Source organism: Myotis yumanensis, unplaced genomic scaffold, assembly GCF_028538775.1.
Source record: "Myotis yumanensis isolate MYYU_CA2020_CCGP unplaced genomic scaffold, mMyoYum1.0.hap1 SCAF_3, whole genome shotgun sequence".
NCBI classification, from domain to species: domain Eukaryota; kingdom Metazoa; phylum Chordata; class Mammalia; order Chiroptera; family Vespertilionidae; genus Myotis; species Myotis yumanensis.
In genome coordinates, this window is record NW_027223754.1 from 133,758,002 (window position 1) to 133,784,181 (window position 26,180).

A 26,180-nucleotide genomic window follows, 5' to 3' on the forward strand; every position below is an offset into this window, starting at 1 on the left:
TCACCCGTCAGCAGCTAACTCCCTCCACCTAGTTGGAAGACAGCGCCCGGAGAAGCCAAACAAACGGTAACCACGGCAACAGCCAATCCCAAGGCAGATGGACGGCTTTCCGTACGGGTGCCCCAGGAGGACACACTATCTCCTTCTGCGATTGCAATGAACGCTGGAACTCCGGAGCTGGATGAGGAACTTAGGTAGATGTTAATATTTAAATAATTTTGGAAAGTAGTTAATAAAGAACTTTAAATTGTTTCTGATCTATCTATACTTAGTACTTGCATCTAGTGAATGTTAAATTGCCTTTGTTCATTCCACAGAAACTTGATCCTGAATAGTGATTTATGGGGTCGGAAATATGAAAGGAAGCCAATAAATTGTTTGCCTTCCATGACAACAGTTTCTTTAAAAAAAAAAAAAAAAGTAAATTATCACTCAATGTGTATCAAAATTCCTCTAAATGAATGAGTTAGTGGAGTGAGAAATTAGAAAACTTATTTTCTAATTATGTTTTACTGTAAAATATTGACCTGACTCACTGTTTTCATATTAATATTTTAATTTTATGTATAAATCATGTGATTTAATTTTTATTTAAAAATTAATCAAAGATATTTGTGTGCAACAAATATATAGAATACAAATGTGAAATTTAATTTTAGTTAGTAACAGATATTTCTGATTTTTATAGTTTTTAAGTTTGCAAACAAAAAATTAAATTCCAAGAGGAAGTGGCTATGCATAATTGCAAAAGATATCTCACATACAGTAAGCTAAAAGCAAACATTTAATTGAGCCTTTGAAAGGAAATAGACTCTATTGCTTGGTAACAATACTAGTAAACTTGTATTGCATCAACTTAAGAATAAATAATATAAAGTGAGAAATCAGTAGACTTTTGATATTAAAAAACACATTAATGCCTCATTCAAGAAAGATAATGATTTTCAAAACTAAACTATTCCTGGTTTGAGATCTAATTAAATTTAATACTTTCATTATCAAAGTCCATGCTAAAATGCACCCCCCCCTTTTTTAGTTTAGTTTTGTGGCTGGTTTATAGATTATTCAAACTCATCACTTATAATGGTCAGACAAGCATATTATATTGAAATCCACATGTGAAAATTTTAAGCTTAATTTTTTTTGTAATTATGAAATTATTTAGGCTTTTCCTAATATATATGTAATCTATTAATAATCAATTAATTTCTAAAACTAATTTAAAATAGCTAATTTAGTAATAAGCTAACTTGAAGATGATATATAGATTGCTTTCCTTAATAAACCTTACCTTGTCAAACAAATTGAGGGCAAAAATAAAAATATTGAAAGTTCTGGAGATGAATTAATCCATGATGAGTGTTACTACATCTCTTATTTCCTCATGGTATTTTTTTTTTACTTTGGAAAAAGACTGGAAACTATATCAATTAGCCATACCTTAGTGATCACTAAGTAATATCACTAATTACAGAAAAATATAACAATTATTTCAAATAGTTATATATTATAAATCAATTTAATTTGAAACTATTATTTAATGATGCATTGTTTAGCAGAAATCTATTTCATTGCAATCTTCCTAGAAATTATAGCCTAAAATTGTGTATGTTAGTTTGCCAATAACCTTTTAACCTGCGTAGGTTTTTTCATTTTATAAGTAACTTTTTTAAAATTAAATTTTGCTCTTATTTGAAAATCATTTGTATGTCTGCTTGGTTTATATCCTATTGCCCTAACACAACATATTTCTCTAGAGCAGCGGTTCTCAACCTGTAGGTCGCGAACATCGGAAAACACATGTAGCATATCAGATACTTACATTACAATTCATAACAGTAGCAAAATTACAGTTATGAAGTAGCAACGAAAATAATTTTATGGTTGGGGGTCAGCACAACATGAGGAACTGTATTAAAGGGTCGCGGCATTAGGAAGGTTGAGAACCACTGCTCTAGAGAGTATGTAATATTTTTTGAGAAAATGAAAAGATGAAAGAGAGCTTTTTATTCCTCAGATATCTGATAAGAATAAGATTTACTTGAAAATATTAATTGATGGTGGGCTTTAGATTAGTAGTATTCTTCTTCAACAGATGACTTATTCTTCATATGGCAATGATGTGATTTAAATACTCCAGAATATCATTGTAGTACTCAAATAACTGCATAGTAGGTATTGGCTTGTTTGTTTCATTTTTTGAAAGATGATTATTGAGCCATCATATATATTTTTTAATATATTTTTATTGATTTCAGAGAAGAAAGGAGGGAGAGAGAAAGAAACATCAATAATGAAGAAGAATCATTGATTGGCTGCCTCCTGCACGCCCTCTACTTAGGATTGCACCCACAACCTGGGCATATGCCCTTGACCAGAATCGAACCAGGGACCCTTCAGTCCGCAGGCCGAGGCTCTATCCACTGAGCCAAACTGGCTAGGGCAAGCCATTATATTTTTAATAGGCAAACCAAAGTATTAGATAATTAGACCTCTCTTCTCTTTTCCCACTAAAAGACTATCCCAAACCTTCAGGTTCCTTCTCTAGCCTCTTTGTGCTCTCTTCCTGCAGTTGCCAACACCACCTGCTTCAGAGTCCATCACTTTCCCACGGTTCTCCTCCCATTTCCCAGCCTCATGCCCACCTCCCTTGTATAACCCTAATATTTCTATACTAAGATGTGGTATAATGAGATTAACAGCTAGCATTTAGCCAGACACTGGGTTCAGTGCTTTATAAACATAATCTCATTACGTTTTCACAACAGCCCTATGAGGTATGTGCTATTATAAGGGTCATTTACAGATGATGACTTATATGGTATATATCCCTGGGTTTGAATCTCAGCTCTGCCACATATTAACTGCGTGGTATCAAGCAAGTTATTTTACTTTTCTGAGTTTCTTTCCTCATTGGTAATTCTGAGAGTCATAGCATACTAGTGCTGAATTTGCAAAATGTTGATAGTCAAGGGAATCAATCATTAGAAATGACACATTTTAGGATGTGGGGTAATGCTAATAGTTTACATATTTAAGCTCTGTAAACCTGGATCAAGTTTCATCATGGCCTCTTGCTAACACCCAACTGCTGGCAATTCTATTTCCTATTATATCCTTCATATCCTGGAATTGTTCCACAGCCATTTTGCAGTTCAGATCACATACATTTCTCATGAACTAGTGCGTTTGCTTTGAAAATTGTCTCCCTGTCTTTGACTTCTGCACTGATGACAGAATTATGGTCCCCCAATATGTTCAGAAAATAAAAGCAGATTTTAGCAGAGCATACATGATCTTTCACAATCTTTATTTCTCTAGCCTTACCTTTCATCTCTTGCTTCTCTGATCCATGCCCCAGTGCACTTCACTGTAAAGCTTGTGGACACAGTGTTCTTCCATCTGTCTTGAAAACTTCCTACCTCTACCCCATTTTTATCTAACTGTGTTAATCATTTTTCAAGGATCATCTCAAATTCATCTCCTCTTTGAAGCATCCCAGTTCCCTTTATTCCTACCCCAACAAATATTTCAGGTTTTAATAATTGATTCCTTGACAGTTTTTATTTAATCATTTTTGTGTTCCTATCTCCTGGAACTTAGAAGGAACTTAGAAACAATAATAAAAACAATTAGTTGAAATGGCACTATGAAAAGGTCAAATATTATAAATTATCCTTCCTTACAGCATTTATACTATTAAAATTACCCCTGCTGTTGGACCATTGATTAATCAGGGAATGAACAAAAGAAATACCGCACCCGGACTTTAAGTTAAAAGCAAAGTGTTTGCCTACAGTGAAAGAAAATATAGATATTTCATGCTACAAATATTTAAATAGGACCTGCACTGACTTGTTGTGTGCCTTTGTGTTTGCACATCTACATTTTCATTGACACCGTTTCCAGTATGTGGGGCTTGTGGACAGATCAGCACATGACATCTTCTCTTACCATTCTGTGCAAACATGACTGTGGGCTTCCTTGATTCGTTGCTTAGACACCCTGTTTTCTTTGTTCTAACTCTTTCACATGAACTCCTTGCTGTGGTCTAAGTGTGTGCGTCCCCCAAATTCACGTTGCAATCAATACACCCACTGTGATGGTGTTAGAAGATGGGACTTTTAGGAGGTGATTAGGACACAATGAATTCCTCATGAATGGGATTGGTGCTCTTATAAAAGAGATCCCACAGCCCTGGCCGGTTTGGCTCAGTGGATAGAGCGTTGGCCTGCAGACTGAAGGGTCCCAGGTTCGATTCTGGTCAGGGGCGTGTGCCTTGGTTGCGGGCACATCCCCAGTGAGGGACGTGCAGGAGGCAGCTGATCGATGTTTCTCTCTCATCAATGTTTCTAGCTCTCTATCCCTCTCCCTTCCTCTCTGTAAAAAATCAATAAAATATATTTTTAAAAAAAGAGATCCCACATTGTACTCTAGCCCCTTTCACCAAATGAAGATAGAAGAAGTTTGAGACCTGGAACAGGGGTCTCACCCAGCCATACTGGCAAACTGATCTTGAGTTCTGGCCTCCAGAATTATGATATATATATTTTTTTACTTATAAGCTTCCTAGTCTGTGGTATTTTGTTTTAGTAGACCAAATGGACTAACACACTGCTGTTTTGAAGTTACTGTGAACATCTTCCTTACCAAATTGGTTGTCTTTGAGAGTACTGAATTCTCACTTTTTTTTTTTACTTCTATACCATTAACACCATTTAGAAATTTCTTCTCCTATCAGTTTCTATAAGAACCTGTTTTTATTATCTTCTCATTTTATAAGAGTATCCTTTAAAAAAAGTCCAAATTCCTAAACATATCATTCTCTCCCCAGAAAATTTTAAAACATTGATATGTAATAAAGCAACAAAAAAACAATGGGGTGTTGATTTTTTCATAGAAGTTTTAGGAAAATTGGCATGGGGAAAAATTAGTTAAAACAACCTTAAGTTAGTTCCTTTCCTTATACTCTGTACCCTAATATAAACAAATTAAATAATTTAATCTATTCATTCATTCAACAAATATCTGCTGAGTACCTACTATGTGCTATGGGGTTATGATGATATACAAGACCTATTCTCTTCACATAAAGACCTCAGAGACTACATAGGTGGAAAGACATGTCAAGAAGAAAACAGGCAAAAATTGAGGTCAGGCAACAGCAAGACCTCAAGAGGAGCAGACTTTATTCTGGCAAAGAGTAGGGACATGAAGAGGTAAAGGAAAGGAGAAAAGAGTGTTAAGACTGGAAACCAAATAAAATATTCTACTTTCTGAAAATTGCAAAAAGTTGAGAAAAGCAGCTATTGACATACTATAAAAATTCCTCTAGGTCTCAACTGTCTAGCCAAAAAATGCAGATAGAGAAAGACAGGTACAGTTTCAAGATAATGTCAATATGTTCTTATATTGAGAGGGCAGAAGGGAATGTGATATTGACCACTGGTATGAGAAGGAAAAAGTACAAATAAACAACATTAGCAGAATCATTTAAAATTATTACTATGGCAAGTGTTTGTAGTAAAAGTTCTGCTTATCTTTTCAGAACCATCAGTATCTTGGGAGGAAAAGAATGTTAAGGAAAAACAAATCATTAATTTTAAAATACTTTCTTAACCTCATTAATGGAGCTTTCCTGGTAAGATTCTTCAAAATTATTTAGTCTAGAAAAAAATGCAATGAATTTTTATTAGCAATTATTAAAAATCACATTGACTTTTTTTGTAGGTTCTTGGACTTTTACTCATGGGATTTGCTGCATGGCTTTTATTGGATAGAAATAATTTTTTCACTGCTCTAAGTACGTACCTATTTTCATTTTTCTCTCTGAATTAAACAAGGCATTCCATTTTGAACAATTGCAGGCATGGTTTATTCAGCAGCTGGCCGTAGTTCTCTAAAATTTCTTTTTTTTTTTCCTCTAAAGGTCTTTGTCATTTGGTTTTAGAAACAGCTTATTAAATGGCAGGGCTTAAATCCAAGACCATAAAGTAGAGACAGTTTTGAGAGAGAAAACTAGAAATTTTGGACAAGAGGAATGAGAGAATTGGAAGGTTATAATTATTCTACTAACTCTGGACCTTTGCAAGGTAGACTTGAGAAGATAATGGAGGTCAACATAGAGTCACTGCCCAAGTTAACTATTCTCTTCTATTCTCATCACCACATGGTTAGAAATAAAATATATTTCCCATACAACCAACGTAAGTGTCCATTGGTGGGTAAATAGATAAAGAAGATGGGAGATAGATGATAGATGATAGATAGATGATGATGATAGATGATAGATAGATGGAAGAAAGAAAGAAAGAAAGAAAGAAAGAAAGAAAGAAAGAAAGGACTATTCAGCCATCAGAAAGAAGGAAATTCTACCATTTGTGACATAATGGATGGACCTTGAAAATATTATGCTAAGTGATATAGACAGACAGAGAAGGACAAATACTGTATAATATGACTTATATGTAGAATTAAAAAAAACTTTGTAAAAACAGAGTATAATGGTAGTTATCAGGGCTAAGGAGTGGTGGAATTGCAGATATATTGTTTAAGGGTACAAATTTATAATTAGTAGATAAATAAATTCTGGCAATTTTATGCACAACATAGTAATTATACTCAACAACACTGTTTTATAATTCAAAGTTACTAAAAGACTAAATCTTAACTATTCACAATACAAAAAGAAATAAAAAGTATGTGATAGTCTAAAGGCATTAGTTAAGGCTACTATAGTAATCACTTTGTAGTATATAAATGTACCAAGCCAACACATTGCACACTTTAAACTTACACAATGTTTTATGCCAATTTTATCTCAATACCAATATTTCCCATATAATTTTGAACTTGAGGTCAAAAGACTCTACTATTAATCTCACCTCAGGTATCCAAGATTGTGAAACACAGAACCTATCAGCAGCCATATTTTATCTTATGAATTGAAACACAGCAGCAGCTGGTCTGGAGGAAAAAGTAAGAGGAGTCAGATTCCAGAGAGAGACAGAGATAAGAGAGAGACATCATACTTTCCCCAGTGTGTTTGTTCAGATATTTTGTGCATGTCTCCAGTATTTATTAAATATATTTTAATATATAATATTTTTATTTTTACATATTTATATAAATACCAGAGGCCCAGTGCACAAAAATTTGTACATGGAGGGGGTGTCCCTCAGTCTGGCTTGTGCCCTCTCGCAGTCTGGGACCCCTCGGGGGATGTCTACCTGCTGACTTAGGCCCGCTCCCCGGGGGATCGGGCCTAAGCTGGCAGTCAGACATCCCTCTGGCAGCCCAGGAGCCTTCAGGGGATGTCCACTTGCCAGCGGGGAGCAGGCCTAAGCTGCAGTCTGACATCCTTAGTGCTGCTGAGGAGGCAGGAGAAGCTCCCGCCACCACCTCTGTGCTGGCAGCCGTCAGCCTGGCTGAGCAGAGCTCCCCGTGTGGGAGCACACTGACCACCAGGGGGCAGCTCCTGCATTGAGTGTCTGCCCCCTGGTGGTCAGTGTGTGTCATAGTGACCAGTGATTTCCAGTGGTTCTGCTATTAGGGTCAATTTGAATATTATCCTTTTATTATATAGGATATATTTAAAATATTTTTTAAATATGAATATAGTAATTGAATACATTTACCTTTATTTTTTAAATGCTAGATCTTTACATTGTCCTTATTTTACCATACCATGGTATGCTGTGGTCACTATGGACTGAAGTTTAATAGCCTAAGGATTATTTTCATATAAACATACTCAGTTGGCAGAAAGGAAGCCACGTTTCAAGTACTCAGTGACCATATGTGTCTATGGGGTATTGTCTACCTTATTGGAAATAGCAGATGTAGAACTTTTCCTTCATTTCATTAAGTTCTACTGGACAGCACTGTTATTAATTATTAAATATATGGCAAAACCATCTACTATAAGAGCCAACCTATTTCTTAGTGGATATCAAGTAAGAAAAAAACATGTTTATAGAAAAAAAATAAAGCTAAATAAAAAGGTTTAATATGTAATACAGTGCTACAAAGTATTTAATAATTTAGCTAAACTTCAGCTATTCCTAAGTGCTTAGTATCTTTATTCTCTTCTTTTTGTATAATACTTTGCTTATAGAAAAGTATTCATGATGTCTGAGTGCATTAGGGATTTGCTCAGAGTAAATAAATGGGTGTATGGACCTTTCTATTTCTCTTGCTTCACCATAATAATGACAATAGTCATTTCCACTCATGTAGTACTGACTGTGCCAGACACTGGGCAGAGCACTAATTTAATAACGTAGTAATTGTGTGCAGCAACTCATTTTTTCATTTTCTCCCTCCATTTTGGACTTGACAGATAATTCTCATTAACCCTAATGTTCTTACTTATGAAAAACCCTTGCAAAGGTAGCCAGAAACTTATTCTTTAAGGTTTTTTTTCAAACAAAATGGATATTTAATGTAACAAACAAGAGAGAGATTGCTGCGTCATTCAGAGATCCCAGTTCTTTCTATATTGCTGCTCTGCTATTTCCTAAAGTTGTCTTTGATTGGCTCAACACCAGGTTTGCTTTCTAGCATGTGAGATGTGCAAAAGAGAAGTAGAAGGCAAGTGAGTTTCTTATTTAAAGAGGCAAGGCTAGGGTTGCACACTTTATCCATGTGTTTAAAATAGTAAAATCTCAATTATGGTTTCAGGATGTCGAATTGAAAACCATTTGTTTTCTTTTTTAAAATATATTTTTATTGATTTTTTACAGAGAAGAAGGGAGAGGGATAGAGAGTTAGAAACATCGATGAGAGAGAAACATCAACCAGCTGCCTCCTGCACACCTCCTACTGGGGATGTGCCTGCAACCAAGGTACATGCCCTTGACCGAATCGAACCTGGGACCCTTCAGTCCACAGGCTGATGCTCTATCCACCGAGCCAAACCGGTTTTGGCTTGAAAACCATTTTGAGGCAAGAAATGTTGGGCCCTCCCCTCTTTGTTAGCCCATCTTTCAATTAATTTACCTATTTTTAAAGTATTCTGCCCTCACCTCTCCATCTGTAATAACACCATGTCACCTAAAGTCCTCAACTGTCTTTTGCCACTGCAATAGCCTCTAATAGCCTTGTGCTCTGATCTCCTTTCTCAGCCATCTTCCGAATGCCACTGAAGTAATTCACTTAAAAGGCAAATTTAGCTGTGTAACATGAAAAGCCTTTCTCTGGCTCCCATTGCCATTATTTATTCAATGACAAATATACTTATAGAGCATATTTTATATGTTGGATGTTATTGTGAGCTGAGGATACAGTTGTATACAAGAAAGATAAAGGTCCTGTCCTCATGGATTTTAATTCTGGTGAAGAGGACTAGAAAACACCACATAACATGTCCGTTATATGTTCTTTGCCAAACCTCCCCAGTCTCACCAGCCTCAAACAGTAAGCACCAGCAAAGCAGGGCTTCCTACACACAATGTGCTGTTCTGAGCTTCCAGATGCTTCTACTGTTCCACTGTAGATATTTCTAATGATCATTTAAAGCCTAAACTCAGGTGTTACCTTCTCCCCACCCCCTACTGGATTAGGTGCTCTTGTACCCAAAAGTATGCTGCTAAATGTTTAACAGGTTTTGGGATGGAGAGTTTTGATTGATGGTATTTGTTGATGTCTATGGTTTTACCACTACTACAATGGCCAGTTTTAAAGTGCCAAAGTGAAGTGAGTTGGCTTTCATATTTTTCAAACAATTAACTGTTGCCTTTTCCCCCCTCACCCAAGGATATGCTTTATTGATTTGAGAGAGAGAGAGAAGTAGAGAAACATTTATATGAGAGAGAAACATCAATCGGTTGCCTCTCATGCCTGCTGGACTGGGGATCAAATCTGCAACCTTTTTTGTGCATGGATGACACTCCAACCACCTGGCCAGGGCAACAGTGCCTTTCATGAGCCAGAGCAAGTGGTTCCAGCACACCACTGCCTGTCCCATAGAACCTATGGCATATTTTATATATTTATTTTTCTTGCTTTTAAATAAATATTTACTGAGCAATTAGTGTTCTACAGTCTGTGCCATAGCATTAAGCATTTAACAGTTAATTTATTGAAAAAAATATATATATATATTAGAAGCCCTGTGCACAAAATTCACGCACTGGGGGCGGGGGAGGGGGGGAGGCGTTGCGGGAGGTCCCTCAGCCAAGATTGTGAAAGGGTGCAGACCAGGCCAAGGGACCCCACCAGTTTACAATTGGGGTGGGGGAGGAACGTGGGAGGTTGGACAACCGGGGAGAGACCATGGGAGGACCCCTGGGCGTGTCCAGCCCATCTAGCTCAGTCCCAATCAGCCGCACCCCAGCAGCAAGCTGACCTACCAGTTGGAGCATCTACCCCCTGGTGGTCAGTGCACGTCATAGTGAACGGTTGAGCGACCTTAGCATATCATTAGCATATTACTCTTTTATTGGTTGAATGGCCAACCAGACAACTAGACACTTAACATATTAGGCTTTTATTATATAGGATATTCCTCCAGTACAGAAAGCTCAATCTAGATGTGGAGAAAATAAAATATAGCTTTAATAGAGCCATATTAGCAATAAACTCAGGGTAGCTTTTGTACATAACTTAGGTACTTAAATTTTTTTATGAATAAATAAATAAGTGCATCTTAGTGAAACATGGAAATTAAACTGGAACGCATGGTTTTTCCTCTGGTCAGAAGGCAAAGGTGATTTCCTGGGTTCTTGTCCAGGTGGATTCAAAGAATGAAGCCACAGACAAAAGGTGGTATAGGAAAAGGTGGAAATTTATTGGGAAACAACCACGTGGGGAGGGGGAGAGACCCTCAAGTCCCTCTTTCTTAAGGTTTATAAAGGCTGCAGTTCTTTGTGTCCTGATATCCCCTCTGATTGGTCACTATAGCAGCTTCAGAGCTCAAACCCCACAGTGGGGTTCTGTTCTTTTTCTCCCTTTTGTTTTTCTATTCCCTGTGGCCTTCCTCTTTATTCTGTAAATGAGTGGCTTCCTCTCCCTTTTTTCTGTAAAGGTATCCCTTCTGGCAGATCCCAGCACCCTGATTCTGTGAATGTATGCCTTCTGGCAGCTCCCAGCTTTGCAGCCCTGCGGTTCTCCCCCATGGACCCCTAATTCCTAAAACTCCCTAAACCTGCCTATTTTACCCCTAACAACTCCATTCATTAGGGAAAAAATGTTTATTTTTATGGAAGATAATTAAGATAAGGCAAAGGTAAAGATTTCTTCAGAAACTGAAGAAATTCTCTATCATGCCATTAAAAGAAGAAAAGTTGTTTCTACAAGTAAGAGGGTCTAGGAAGAAGTTTTAAAAAGAGTGAGAAGGAATCCTGGTAATTTGGCGATAGCTGCTTAGAGAAAATATGGGTTGCTGAATTTATTACTAAATAGAAAACAAATATTACTTAACAATAAATTATTTTATTATTTCCACAGATGAAAGTAATCACTTGATAGTATATATTTTTGGAATTTTAATTGGAACTGGATCAGCTATTGTTCTTCTTTTTCTCTTGGGTTATTTGGGAATTCAATATGAAATCAGGTGGCTCCTAGTCCTGGTATGTATTTCATTTCAATAGCCTGAAAGTGTATTTTTGATTTGAATCTCCAAGTCACACAGTTGAACTGAATGATTTATGTTATCACAGCATTGCAGTACAGTGTGCTCTTGGGCATAAGGCAAATAAATCCACCCCTTCCAAGAAAGGGTTCTAGGTAGAATTTGAGGGAATCTATACCTCAATTCTTGTGCCCTTAGATAATTAATTTTTAGTACAAAGTCAATAGGGATCTGTTTTTCAAGGTGACCTACAATTAACTAACATAGGAATGTGAAGATTAATATCAGTATAAACTATATTAAAGTCAACAAGCATTGTAGCTTAGCATGCAAAAGGAAACATATCCTGCAGTCAGCACATTTTCTCCTTGTGCGCTTGCCATGTAGGAAACTGACTTATAACTGAGATAAAAATTAATTATTTAACAAAGAGAAATGTAACTGCTGAGAAGAGCAAACTCTAGCCTCTGGCTAGTATTCTCTCTCCCAAGACATAACATGAAAATATAAATTATAAACCGAACATGAGCTATTTACCATACATGAGGTAGCTATAGATCACAACTAACACACTTAGATGGACTATAGTGTTTAACAATTCTTTTAAATCTAATTAATTTTAATTCACAGGCACTTTCCTGTCAAGAAGATAAATAATAAATTTAACTGCAGTCATTGTGTCTTTCTGGGAAGAATGCAGAAATACTTACCTTTCCTGTAGCACTAAAGGTCTGGGTGGTCACTCTAGACCAGTGGTTCTCAACCTTCCTCATGCCGCGACCCTTTAATACAGTTCCTCATGTTGTGGTGACCCCCAACCATAAAATTATTTTTCTTGCTACTTCATAACTGTAATTTTGCTACTGTTATGAATCGTAATGTAAATATCTGATATGCAGGATGTATTTTCATTGTTAAAAATTGAACATAATTAAAGCATAGTGATTAATCACAAAAACAATATGTAATTATATATGTGTTTTCCGATGGTCTTAGGTGACCCCTGTGAAAGGGTCATTCGACCCCCAAAGGGGCCGCGACCCACAGGTTGAGAACCGCTGCTCTAGACACTGATTTTCAGTATACACTGGTCAAAGGAATTGACTAATTGAATTTCCTTCTGTGACAGTTTTAGATCTGAATGAAGACAGTGTCAACAACATCGCCTTAGACCACCCACGTAACCTGTGAGGGTTCTATCACTTCCTTCTTTCTTACTCCTATCCAAATGTTCATTGATATATATATATTTGTTGCTGTTTTGTTTGAATAATTTTGATATTGTATATGAGAACAGGAAATGTCAGCAATACCTATGTATATCTTAAGACTATTTCATATGGTGTACACTTTCCCATCATTGTAGCATCTAAAAATATATTAAAAGCATAGTTGTCATCTCTATTTTTCTTCTGTTTTAGTATGCAGTACTGTTAATGTGGGCCTTTGGTGTTCAGGTTGTACTTTCAGCACTCATCTTCACAAAGAAAGAGGAGGTATGGAAAGATCAGCCTTTTTTTTTTTGAAATCTAAAGAAAATTGAATGTGTTAGATTTTGAGACCTATAAGCCTATATTAAAAGCTAAAGGTAAATGTCTCAGAGAGTAAAAAGAGTCAATGAAACTACTAGAATTCTATACATGAAGGGGCCAGGTGCAGATGGGAAGGGTGGGTTTGGGAACTTGTCTTTTACTCTGTTTGCAGAAGACTGAGAATGTACAAATAATAAAGAATGTGGAGGTAGAGGAGAAGATGCTGAGTGTGGGAAATCCAAAATTGGCCCCCTAGCCTGCCCTGGCTACCACTGCTGACCCAATCACTTTACTATATTCTCTTCTATAAAGAAGTATTTTCAACTTTTATTCATTTAAAATTTAATAATTTCATTAAGTAGATTGGGGGAAAAAGATAGACTGAATAATTCATGTATTTTGCACTGGTATAGCCATGAGTAAGATAGTTAAATTAATTAGGTAAGTTCAAAATAACACATAATAAATTGCATGAAGAAACTTTTCATAACAAAACCTACCTATTACAGCCTAAAGTTACTTTCAGTCCTTCAAGAAATGTCTGTTTCAAGGTAGTTGGGGCTGTCTTTGTATTAGTGGAATTGTCCTATAGTAAAAAAGAGCATGGACTTGAAGTCATACAGATTTGCATATGACTAGATATTTAATAGCCTAAAGCTTAGTCTTCATCTGTATACTCTGGTTAATGCCTATTTACCTTACATAGAAACTGACAATTTTCAAAGTTCCTGTCATAGAGTAGCTACTCAAGAGCCCTCTTCCTTCCCTTCATTAATTTTAAATGAGCTCTTGGTTAATTCCTTGCTTCCTGGCATTCAAATTATCTCTATATGTAGGCACCTATGTACTAGTAATGGCCAAACCCAGTAAAATCTTCCTTTAGAATACCACTGCCCTCCACCTTTATTATCTATCTTATACTTAGCATCTACCCTGGGTATCTAACCACTCAGGACCTGTTGTTAATGGCCTGGCATTTTTAGCTAAAATTTCTTCTCTCTATCTCCAAAATGTGTGTGTGTGTGTGTGTGTGTGTGTGTACAGCAGGTAAGTTCTGTAAAGCTGCTTTGGTGAAAAAGCACCAGTTTCCAACCCAGAAGCTTCTAACTAGTGATAGAACTAGTGATAAAACCTGAATATAATACTTAAGAAACCTTGACACATAAATATAGTGTATCGCTGTCATCGATATTTACTTAAGTATTATTTACATACTTTTCTCTATCTACTTTAAGAATAATAAAAATCATCTATATATATAAAAGGCTAATATGCAAAGTGTCCCCTTGGGAGTTCCACTGTGAGACTGGGAGTTTGATCGCTCACTATGACATGAGCTGACCACCAGGGGGTGGTGCGAAATGAAGGGAGGTCCTGGCTAGAGCCGGAAGGCCCCAATCTGCCCTGATTGCCGGCCAGGCCTACTGACCCTACCTGTACACGAATTTTGTGCACCAGACCTCTAGTTTAATAATAACTACCATGAGCCAGAGACTGTGATAAGCATGTTCTAGGCATTATATTATTGATCCTCATAGAGGTGCACTGTTAGTCCTACTTTCTAGTACAGGAAACTGAGGCTCTGAGAGGAGAAATACTTGCTTAAATATATCGTGGCTAAATGACAGCTGGGACTCGAACCCCTATTAACTCATCCCAGAGAAGAACAGCTTTGTTTACATTGATTTGTCTTCTACATTCAAAGTCAATTAAGCTTTTAGGAGCCTCTAAATCTCTTATGCCATTCACAATGCTTAATTCAGTGTTGGAGATGCATTAGGGCTTCAAAGGATATTTGTCAAATTAAATATGTGTGAGGGGATTTTATTTATATAGTAGTCACACAGATTATTTAGGAAATTCACTTTACTCTTATGTACAAAGGTGTGATTCATAAGTACTTTGGATCTCCCAAATAATGCTTAGAGGCTAAATGAGAACACGAGTCTGTCATCTCCTGGCAACACTATAGAATGGAAAACATCATTTTCTATTCTAAGTAAAAATTAACTTAGAGAATAAGTTAGATAACATATAGCTCTAAGTAACATTTTATGTTATTCTAATCTTCTTACATATATTAAAGCATAGATATATAAGTAACTGCAAAGGGTTTAACTTGTATAGATGTTTTAATTATTATAGTACTAGAGGCCCGGTGCACGAAATTCATGGAAGGGGGGGGGTGTCCCTCAGCCCAGCCTGCACCCTCTCCAATCTGGGACCCCTCGGGGGATGTCTGACTGCCAGTTTAGGCCCAATCCCATAGGGCCTAAACCGGCAGTCAGACATCCCTCTCACAATCCGGGACTGCTGCTCCCAACCACTTGCCTGCCTGCTTGCCTGATTGCCCCTAACCCCTTCGCCTGCCAGCCTGATCACCCCCTTACCACTCCCCTCTTGGCCTGATTGATGCCTAACTACTCCCCTTCTGGCCTGATTGCCCCCAACTGCCCTCCCCTGCTGACCCAGTCGCCTCTAACTGCCCTCCCCTGCCAGCCTGGTCCCCCCCAACTGCCATCCCCTGCTGCCTGGTCTCCCCAACTGCCCACCCCTGCCGGCCATCTGTGGTGGCCATCTTGTGACCACATGGGGGTGGCCATCTTGTGCTAGGGTGTGTCAGTCAATTTGCATATTACCTCTTTATTATATAGCATTCTCACCAGTTATTTCTTTATTCAAGGACAGCAAAATATAAGGAAATGTCATTAGACTGGAATTTAAATAAAACATATATAGACATCTCAGCTCCTCTTCCTTATTCATGTAAACAAAGCAAATAATTAAATTCTCTGAGTATATGTGTTCTTCTTCATAAAATAGGAATAGTATCTGTTCTTTCTAAGTTTTGGCATTTTTGAGGACCAAATTAGAGATTAGTTATGAAAGTCATGAACTTTTGAATGCTTAAGTAAAGCCAAATACATCAGTACTCACTGAGATTGCTAAAAATAGGTATAAGGAAGAAAAAAGCTTTTAGACATAAGCAGAAAACAAAAAACTAACTTCGAATGCCCTTTTATGAGGAGACATAAGGAAAGTTCCCATCAAAGTATCACTTTTTATCCAATTTTCAACAGGTTCACCAAGTATGGCATGATGAAATTGATTTAGTCATTTCTCAGTATGGATCTGAAGATGTGCCTGAAGACATACTTAATTGGACTATCCTGAATGCTTTACAAAAAACAGTAAGACAAAATTAGCATAAAATAAAAATTAGATGTCAGAGGTGATCACTGTAGGATAGAGAGGAATAGAGGGAAGGGTAGAGGACAGGGCCAGAGAAAGGAGACATTCTTTTATTTCTTCCCAAACAAATAGGGCATAATCGCGTTGTCTCCACATACGGATCTTAGTTGTCGCTTCCTTTTGTAACTTACAGCGCCTTTTCTGGGTTAAGTGATGTGCATTTTAACCTGGTTTCCCTGGGAAAGTGTTGGTGGTCTTTGTCAAGTAGGGTCATCAGTCCTCCTGCACCCTTGGGCGGTAAGTGTGAGCACAGTCCGAGCTGGCAGCAGAGTAGCATGATGGCTCCCATTTGAGCCTGCATGTTTGGATTATCACACAGTAGCTTTGTGATCCAGGACAAGTAATTTTCTTAACTTCACATTTCATATTAGTAAAATGGGCAGAATAACTTGTACTTCTAGTTGGCAGGAATAGATGAAGTAATATAGAGACTATTTAGAAAGCCTTAGGTTTGGAACATAGCAGGCAGCTAATATTTATTAGCTAATGTTGTTAGGGTTATTATTGAACAGTTCAGCTATTTCTGGGCAGTGAAGGGAATTGGTATGGTCAGCCAAATAATGTACAGGAAGAGATCAGCACCTGGAACATTTACATAGTACCAGTTCCTTTTGTGAGTGCTTTGCATGTATTAACTCACTTTATCCTCCCAACCAATGAGGTCAAACTGTCATTCTCATTTTATAGGTGGAGGACAGAGAGATTCAGTAACCAAGCCAGCGTCACCCAGTTAATAAGTGGCAGAGCCAACATCCAGTCCCAGACAATCTAGCACTAGATTTTGTATTCTTAACTGCCACTTTAGATGCCTCACATAGAAATAGTTCATTAGTTTTGGTACCTTTACTAAATAAAATGCATTTTAGAAGAATTGAAATGTAATTATAAATGTTTTATTCTGCATAGGTTTTTTTTTTTTTTTCTGATGTATGTGAATTGTAGAGGTATCCCATTTCCAGATTGCATTACAACCTTTTTTTTTTATGGTCATAAACTGATAAACGGGAAAACAAGTCTATGTATGACATTACTATCATTAATGAGAATCCAGCTTAAAGTTCCTAACCATGAATATAATTGATATCTTATATGTAGGTTTGATCGATTTAACTAACTTTTAATATCCAACTCTAAAGCACTATTATAGTCATTCAACATTCCCAAGTTCTTGTCAAAATTGTTGGTACATATTATGACATAGACAATACTGATGCTATAACTTTCAAGAACAAGTTTAGAAAAACAATGAAATATTCATTTTAACCTTCTCTTGTTTTCTAGGTGTCAAATATATAAACTGATTTTTTTCACATCCTCCCAACTCAATAGGATAGGAAATGAGACATTTATTAGATGTTTGATCATCTCTGTAACTATCTTCCTTATCACCTTTTTGGTTCTTTGTTGCAGTTTTTCACACAATACAAAATTGAAAGTTAACATCTCACATTAATCCTAAAGAAAGTAGATTAACCCTCTTTATGTATACTAAACATATATGGCAGCATGGGGATAAATATATAGAAAGATAATTGCTATAGTTAAGAAGAGGATTCTTTCTTCTATGTTCTGGCCCGAAACATGGTTGTAGATTTGGTAAATCAAGCATACCTTTCATTCTGGGCTCCTATAAATAAATTCAGATATAACAATTTCAGCCAAACATAGTCCACTTATCAAGTAGAGATCTTTACCTCTTGTTGACATCATCAATAGCAGCAACAATATAATAGATTAAACAAACGTGTACTTATTTACTTAATTCACTACATTTTAACGGAGAATAAATTTATCATGAAAACACTTTAATGTGCATGAGCATTATATAATTAACTGCATTTTGAATATTTTATGGTAAAGTTCATAAAAATCTTTTTCCTAGTTGCAGTGTTGTGGCCAACACAATTACACAGATTGGATAACGAATGAGAATAAAGAAAATTCAGAACAGGTGCCATGTTCTTGCACGAATTCTACATTAAGAAAGTGGTTTTGTGATGAGCCACTGAATGCAACTTACTTAGAGGTAAAGATAAGTCAAAGCCGCTGCAAATATTTTACAGTGACTTTTTAAAAATTTTATTTTGCAAGTCAATTTATAATTCTGAGCCAATTTTTATATAAAGACAATGTTATTTCTGGTGGGTAGGTTCTTCAGTGACTTACCTAAATTTAACTCATATTTAGGTGATTGCAGTACTATCTCAGGTATATAATAAATGAGTAAACTTTCTGGGAGTATCGTATGTGATCTAAGTGCTACTAGAACTTGGGATGCCATCAACCTTTCTCCTCAAACTTCCTTCCCAAATCCTTGCAGAGGAAGGGGGCGCTATTGGCAACTCTCACTATTGGTTGGAGAGCTGCCATACCAGTATTAAAGAGTATGGAGATTGGCGGAAACTGAAGGGAGGGGATCCCAGCAATGACAAAAGTGGTATTCAGGTAAATTTGGCAGAATTGAGAGTACAGGTTCACCTGGAGCAATGACTATTACAGGAATGGAATATTGATGAACTAGAGATTTCCATCCCAAGAACTTCTAATACTTTGTATAGTTTATTTACTAATGTCATTCTAATTTTAAGATGTATCTTTAATTATATAATTTATTTGTAAATAGAGGATTTAAAAAAAATTTTTAAATATATTTTTATTGATTTCAGAGATGAAGGGAGAGGGAGAGAGCGATAGAAACATCAATGATGAGAGAGAATAATTGATTGGCTGCCTCCTGCGAGCCCCACACTGGGGCTACAGCCCACAACCTGGGCATATGCCCACCCCGGGAATCGAACAGGTGACCTTTTGACTCCAGGGCTGATGCTCAACCACTGAGCCACACCCGGCTGGGCTAGAGGATTTTTTTTGAAGCTTCTGCTATTTGGGTACTAATCATTTTAGGTGCTAGTTATATACCCTATTAAGTTAAAATTGTCTGCAGTTAAATCCCTCTAAAACAATAAGTTTCTGATTTCAATTGCATGACAACATCTTAGTAACTTTAAAAGTAGCAAGCAAGGTGTCCTGTCATCACATGAAGCTCCCTGGATTAAACCATTGTCTCCAGTTAGATACTGACTTGTTTTTCAGACTTTATTAAATGTCTAATGTCTATGTCTCTTCTTATTGGTAATGGAATTATGTATAAAACTATGTCAATCTCCAAGTTAACTTAAGTGACTTTTTTTTCCTTAGGGTTGTGAAAATAAAATCAACACATGGTATCAAGCTAATGCTTTATCATTAATTGGAATTAACTTTGGACTTTTGGTTTCAGAGGTAAGGTTTTGTTCCTGTGTTTAAATATGAAAATATTAAGTATAAATAATACAGAATAATCTATGGAACAAACAGCTGGAGACCTAATCAAACAAGTTAATCTAACAGTGGTTCTCAACCTTCTGGCCCTTTAAATACAATTCCTCATGTTGTGACCCAACCATAAAATTATTGTCGTTGCTACTTCATAACTGTAATGTTGCTACTGTTATGAATCGTAATGTAAATATCTGATATACAGGATGGACCCCTATGAAAGGGTCGTTCGACCGCCAAAGGGGTCGCGACCCACAGGTTGAGAACCCCTGAATAGGAGCCAGGATTTTGAGACTGTTAGCACCAAGAGAGGGATTGGTCCAGCTGGAGGTGATATCCCTAAATCAGCTAAGTCAGTGGGGATTGTTAATAAGGGGTCATACTGGCCGGTATCCTATAATTTCACTGCTTTGTGATATTTAAAAAATAATAATTCCTATCTCAGCAGCCAGAGCACCATGTTGGAAAGTTGGCAAACTTCTGAAATTTGGGCAGATGTTTGACATTAGTAAATGTATTCACTCATAGACTCATTCATTCATTCAGAAAATTTGGAGGGTGGTGAATATCTGCTGTCATTCAGATACTGTACTAGATGTTAGAGATACATCTATGTTGTGGAAGCAACATAGACATATTTCATGACCCGAAGGGTGCCAGCTACAGAGCTGAGATTCAGAAGCAAGACTTCATTTTCCAGTCTCAGTGACAATTGATAAGAGCAAGTAAAGGCTATGGATTCAAGAAAATTGTAAGTGGACAGATTATTACAGTGCAGACTATAACATTGGAATCCTATCTAATAATAGCCAAACATGGTAATTGACCGTACCTTCGCTACACCTCCCATTGGCTAATCAGTGAGATATGCAAATTAACCACCAACAAAGATGGTGGCTAATTTGCATACTGCAGGCAGGGCAGGACAGTGCAAGCCACCAGCACCAGCCGCCATCCAGGCCCCCGTGGGCAACACCAGAAGCCTCCTGCCTGCCGCCTGGGACCAAATCCGGTCCCCAGCCGCAGGCATGCCGGCCCGCAAGCCCCAGGAGCTGCCAGATATGGCAGTAACTCTATCAGTAAGCACTCTGAAAGTCAGTGGCATAAATGCACCAATTAAAAGACAGATTATGAGGGTGAATCAAAAACAAAACCCACTTTAAATATAAAGACACATATAGGTTAAAAGTAAATGAATGAAGCTGCAACCTGTTTTGCTTAGTGGATAGAGCATTAGCCCTTGGACTGAAGGGTCCCAGGTTAGATTCCAGGCAAGGGCATGTACCTCAGTTGCTGGCTTGATCCCCAGTCCCTATCAGAGCATGTGCAGGAGGCAACCAATCAATGTGTCTTTCCCTTTCCCTTCACTCTCTCTAAAATTCAATGGAAAAATATCCTTGGGTGAAGATTAACAAAAACAAAGTAAATGGATTAAGTAACATTAGAGAGATTATAAGAAAAATATATTCCAAATTTTGTTAGTTGTATAATGGTTATGTTTAGATTATTAACACCTAAGAAATTGGGTGAAGGGTACATGTAATATGCTGTAGTATTTTATAGTTTTTTTTTACATGTGTGAGATTATTTCAAATTAAAATATTAAAACATTAAAAATTAATAAAATATTAATTGAAATGTATCTGCATTACATGAAAAATCTCCTAATTGCTTCTAGCATAATTTATTAAATTGTGCTAAAATTTACAAGGGTTCAATTAAAAAATATCTTAATTCTAAATGATATAATAGAAAATATGTAATATTGCAGTTATAAGCACTTATCTGAAAATAAAAATTTAAAGAAATGAATTTAAAGAAGGGATTAGCCAAAGAAAATATATGCACAACTCATAGACACAGACAACAGTATGGTGATGGCCAGAGAGAAGTGGGGGGCAAGAGCTGGGTAGAGGGGGCAAAAGGGGGGAAATAGGCACATCCTATATCCTATAAAATAAAAGAGAAACATGCAAATTGACCATACCCCGAATGCTTCCCATTGGCTAATCAGCAGGATATGCAAATTAACTGCCAACCAAGATGGCGGCCGGCAGCTAGGCAGCTGAAGCGAACAGGAGGCTTGCTTGCTCCAGTGAGGGAGGAAGCCAAGGTTCCTGGCCTGCGGCAGCCCAGCTCTGAGCTCCGGATGCAACAATGTTGCAATTATAGAAGCTAAACAAGCTCCAGATAGCTGCTTTCAGCTGGCAGCGGGCTCAGAGCTTAGAGCGGCAGTGATGGCAACAAAGTTTCAATTATAGAAGCTAAACCAGTGGTTCCCAAACTTATTTGGCCTACCGCCCCCTTTCCAGAAAAAATATTACTCAGCCCCTGGAAATTAATTTTTTTTAAATTTTAATAGCAGTTACTCATCGCCCCCAAATGCACCTGTGGCCATCACCACACCCCTGGATCGCTGCAGTGCCCACTGGGGGGCGGTAGTGCCCACTTTGGGAATCACTGAGCTAAACAAAGCCCAGATATCTGCTTTCAGCAGCCGAAGCCTCAAGCTGGAGCCAGCCTCAGAGCTAAAGCTGGCTCTCAGCTCCAGTGACAGTCATAGAAAGTAAATAAATCCCAGAATAAAAAAAAAAAAAAAGAAAGAAAGAAAGGAGAGGCTGGGAGCTTCAGTCACCCACCAGCCTGAAAACGGCCCTCAGCCCCTCATCCAGACTGGCCAGGGACCCAAACGGGACCCCCACCCTGATCCGGGACACCCTTTAGGGCAAACCAGCCAGCCCCCACCCGTGCACCAGGCCTCTAGCCTATACTACAGGCAGGGCGGGACAGCACGAGCTGCCATCTGGGCCCCATGTGCAGCCCTGGGCAACGGGGCATAAGCTCCACCCCCAGCTGGGACCCCTATGTGCCACCTGAGCCCCCAGCCGGGACCCCCGTGCCGCCTAAGCCCCGCCCCCAGCCAGGACCCTATGACTATTGGAGAGCAGGAAGGTGCCGCTGGGCCCTGGGTTGCTGTGTTGATCCGGCCATCGGTAAGTAGAAAAGTGTGGCCTATAGGCAGCCCCAAGCTGCGCCTGATCTGGGAGCAGAAAAGCCTGGCCTGAGAGCAGCCCCAAGCTGGGCCTGATCCAGGAGCAGGAAAGCCCAGCCTGCGGGCAGCCCCCAGCTGGGACTGCTCCCCAGTCACCATGGGGATCTGGGAGCAGGAGAGCAAGCCCAGCCTGTGGGCAGCCCCCTGCTGGGCCGGCTCCCCCGTCGCCATGGCGATCCTGGAGCAGGAAAGCCCAGCTTGCAAGCACCACCCCCATCCTGGCCATAGCTCAAGGGAGAGTACAACATGCAGTGGAGGCCAGGAGCCTGAGAGATCAACACAGAGGGGCTCATGTGCCAAGCCTCCATGGTGTGGCTGGGGGCAGGCCCCCAGCAGAGACACACACACACACACACACACAGTGCCTGCTCTGAACCTCCAATGTGGCTGGGGGCAGACCCCCAGTGGGGACAAACACACACACACACACACACACACACACACACAAACACGGGACACCTGCTCTGAGCCTCTGCTGCCAGACTGTGGCCATCAGTAGGACATCCACTGAGGGCTCCCGGACTGTGAGAGGGGCAGGCTGGGCTGAGGGAACCCCCACCCCCCAGTGCACAAATTTCGTGCACCGGGCCTCCAGTAATAATAATAACAAAAGGCTAATATGCAAATTGACTGAACGGCAGAATGGCCAGTTGCTATGATGAGCACTGGCCACCAGGGGGCAGACGCTCAATGCAAGAGCTGCCCCCTGGTGGTCAGTGCACTTCCATATGGGGAGTGCCACTCAGCCAAAAGCTGGCTCATGGCTGGCCAGCGCAGAGGTAGTGGCAGGAGTCTCTCCCACCTCCGTGGCAGCACTAAGAATGTCCAACTAATGGTTTAGGCCTGATCTCTTGGAGGCCTAAGCCTTTAGTCGGACATCCCCCTAGGGCTCCCTGGCTGCCAGAAGGATGTCTGACTGCAAGCTTAGGCCTGATCCCCCAGGGAGTGGGCCTAAGTCAACAGGTGGACATCCCCCAAGGGGTCCTGGACTGCAAATGGGTGCAGGCCGGGCTGTGGGACACCCCCCCTCCCACAAGTGAATATATAAATGCACAGTTTGGCCAAAGTAGGATGACAGGTTTAATCTCCGAATGATGATAAACCAAGACATTCTTAAAAGCATTAGCATAGTTATTTTGAAATGCTTTTGTGTCCAAGCTGAGGAGTGTAAGGAAAGACTGAAGGGGTGGTGGTATCTGTGCTCCATTTACTACCTACCTTTTACACACTACTCCTAAGCCAAAAAGAGGCAGTTTTGTAAGATTAATGATATGGTTAGAAAGATGAACAAAAAATGGATCAGCAATTCATCAAGGCCGCTAGCTAGCCCAATGATAGCCCATGTAATTAAAATTTAACAGTCTATTCATTCTAGTTCCCTCTATAAATGAACTTGGTGACACAAGGTTACTCTAGAAGACTCTCTCTGCAGACTTCTCATTCACAACCATATGTACCTTACGCTGAAATTTCTCACCCTATTTCATCTTTTTTCCCTTTACAGTATGCACGTTAGTGATTACATAGTAAATACTAACATTATAAATTATTCTTATTGATTACATTTTGATCTGCTATTGTTTCCTTTTCTTCCAGGTTTTGCAAATCTCATTAACTGTCTCTTTCTTCAGACATATCAAGAACAGAATATTTGCAGAAATGTGATCTTTGGATTTTAATTTGTCTGGGAGAAACCAGTTAATTCGCAAAATAATCACAATGTATTCTTTTATCCCAAAAAGTTTCTGAATTACATTAATGAAGTTTAGGAGTCATTGAAGTCATTGGTTATATGTAACATAAAATTTTTGGAATCATAATACATCACTCCATGAACTTTTTATTTGGTTTTTCAACATATCAAATATTTCAAAATATCAAAATATTCTGCAATTTAGAAATTTACCTTGAGTTATTTTCTGAATTCAGGGGATATCATGGATATTAAAATCAAAATGTAGTTAAATACTATGATATATTTTGAGTTTCTTATATAGAAAATATTAATTAAGCAATTATAGCATGTACCTTACATTTGCAAATTTTAAGAAAATGATGCTGATTTATAGGAAATTTAAAAGATTGAAAATCTTCATGATACATCTCTACTGAACTAATCATTTATTTCTTCTGATAATGCTTACAAATTAATAATAAACTTAAAATTTTAGAGATTTGGATATATTTTGGTGGTAATAATATCATATTAAAATAACAATGATTTTTAACTGTGGTAGAAAAAACCCTATTCTGAATGACCACTGAATTCCAATACTTTTTACTTGCTCTTCATTTGCTTCTCTTTTTCCTTAAATTTTGTTCAATGTGTGTGTGCACAATTCCCTGGAGGAAACAAAAATAACCTAGTTTTCTATTTTCTTAAAAATGATAGTGTGAGAACAAAAAACAGTGTTTTGAAAAATAAAAATAACTACTATAAAGATGTGAGCTGTTTTTATATCATTGTTGTCCTTTATAGCAAAAGGCTGTCTTGACCTTGAGAAAAATGAAGAAAGGATAGAGTAAATGAAGATCCTACATTGCTCCCACCCCTTTAGAAGGCTCACACTCATGTACTAATTCAATCACATCTCTTTTCATCTATATGTCAGTACATTGAAGGTTTTAGAGACCTGTAGAAATTTTTTTTTTTTTTTTGATTTTTTACAGAGAGGAAGAGAGAGGGATAGAGAGTTAGAAACATCGATGAGAGAGAAACATCGATCAGCTGCCTCCTGCACACCTCCTACTGGGGATGTGCCTGCAACCAAGGTACGTGCCCTTGACCGGAATCGAACCTGGGACCTTTCAGTCCGCAGGCTGAAGCTCTATCCACGGAGCCAAACTGGTTAGGGCCCTGTAGAACTTTTTTAAGTCAGCAAAAAAGAAAATAGAATTACCATTTTCTCAAAAGTGACTTGCAAATAGACATGCCTTATATTCTTTAAGGAAAATTATCTTGGATTTAAAGCTCATTTTCAAATTCTTATTTTCTCTAAAACATTAAGAACATTGATAGCAAAAATCTGTCTCCTACTTGGGAGTTGAAAGTGGACTTACTGGTAATCACATCAATGTTATAGATTTGATTACCTTTATTTGATTTTGCATCAAGGAAACAAAAAGGGTTCTCTTGATACCAAATTGCCTCTTTTAAGTGAATACAGTTAATTCACAAAATACATGTCCCACTGATTGAATCTATCACCTTTATGATTGTAGGGAATATTGTCTTGAAAGACAGTGCTTTACACCATGAATAAAATAAAGACTTGTTTGATAATATAAAATAGAGTAGATCAGGATCATCTGTCTCTAACTTGCTTTTTCAAAAATTTTTGAAATAGAAAACTAAGTAAGTTCTGAAAATCAACCTGGACCAGAAGTGAACCATTCAATTTAGTTAGAATTGAGGGCAACAATGGTTCCTTACTTCCCCTTCTAATTTTCA

The 26,180-nt window shown here is 38.1% G+C and overlaps 2 protein-coding genes across 9 annotated transcripts in view; one reads left to right on the forward strand and one right to left on the reverse strand.

The window, feature by feature from the left end:
- LRRIQ1 (leucine rich repeats and IQ motif containing 1) overlaps positions 1-37 on the reverse strand; it is a 243,591-nt gene extending 243,554 nt beyond the window's left edge. For all 7 annotated transcript variants that reach the window (XM_070409621.1, XM_070409624.1, XM_070409622.1 and 4 more), the window contains exon 1: positions 5-37. The gene's annotated coding sequence lies outside the window, so the exon portion shown is untranslated. The remainder of the gene's footprint in view (positions 1-4) is intronic.
- On the forward strand, positions 35-24,536 carry TSPAN19 (tetraspanin 19). 2 transcript variants are annotated; one of them, XM_070409627.1, is made up of 9 exons: positions 35-194; positions 5,549-5,641; positions 5,731-5,803; positions 11,449-11,573; positions 12,997-13,071; positions 16,188-16,298; positions 18,242-18,385; positions 19,558-19,641; positions 24,326-24,535. In XM_070409627.1, the coding sequence occupies exons 2-9, from the start codon at positions 5,576-5,578 to the stop codon at positions 24,392-24,394; spliced, it is 747 nt and encodes a 248-aa protein (XP_070265728.1). In that variant the 5' UTR covers positions 35-194; positions 5,549-5,575; the 3' UTR covers positions 24,395-24,535. The 2 variants fall into 2 exon arrangements, with proteins under 2 accessions (XP_070265728.1, XP_070265729.1); XM_070409628.1 differs by lacking the exon at positions 35-194 and adding an exon at positions 2,103-2,171 and having other exon boundaries at positions 24,326-24,536.
- The last annotated feature ends 1,644 nt before the right edge of the window (positions 24,537-26,180 follow it).

Bases quoted from the DNA above. Each gene is read 5' to 3' on its own strand.
- TSPAN19 (XM_070409627.1), top strand. From the start codon at position 5,576: ATGTTAAGGAAAAACAAATCATTAATTTTAAAATACTTTCTTAACCTC. The intron at 5,642-5,730 runs GTAAGATTCTTC...CTTTTTTTGTAG, and splicing joins TCATTAATGGAGCTTTCCTG to GTTCTTGGACTTTTACTCAT. The intron at 19,642-24,325 runs GTAAGGTTTTGT...CTTTTCTTCCAG, and splicing joins TTGGACTTTTGGTTTCAGAG to GTTTTGCAAATCTCATTAAC.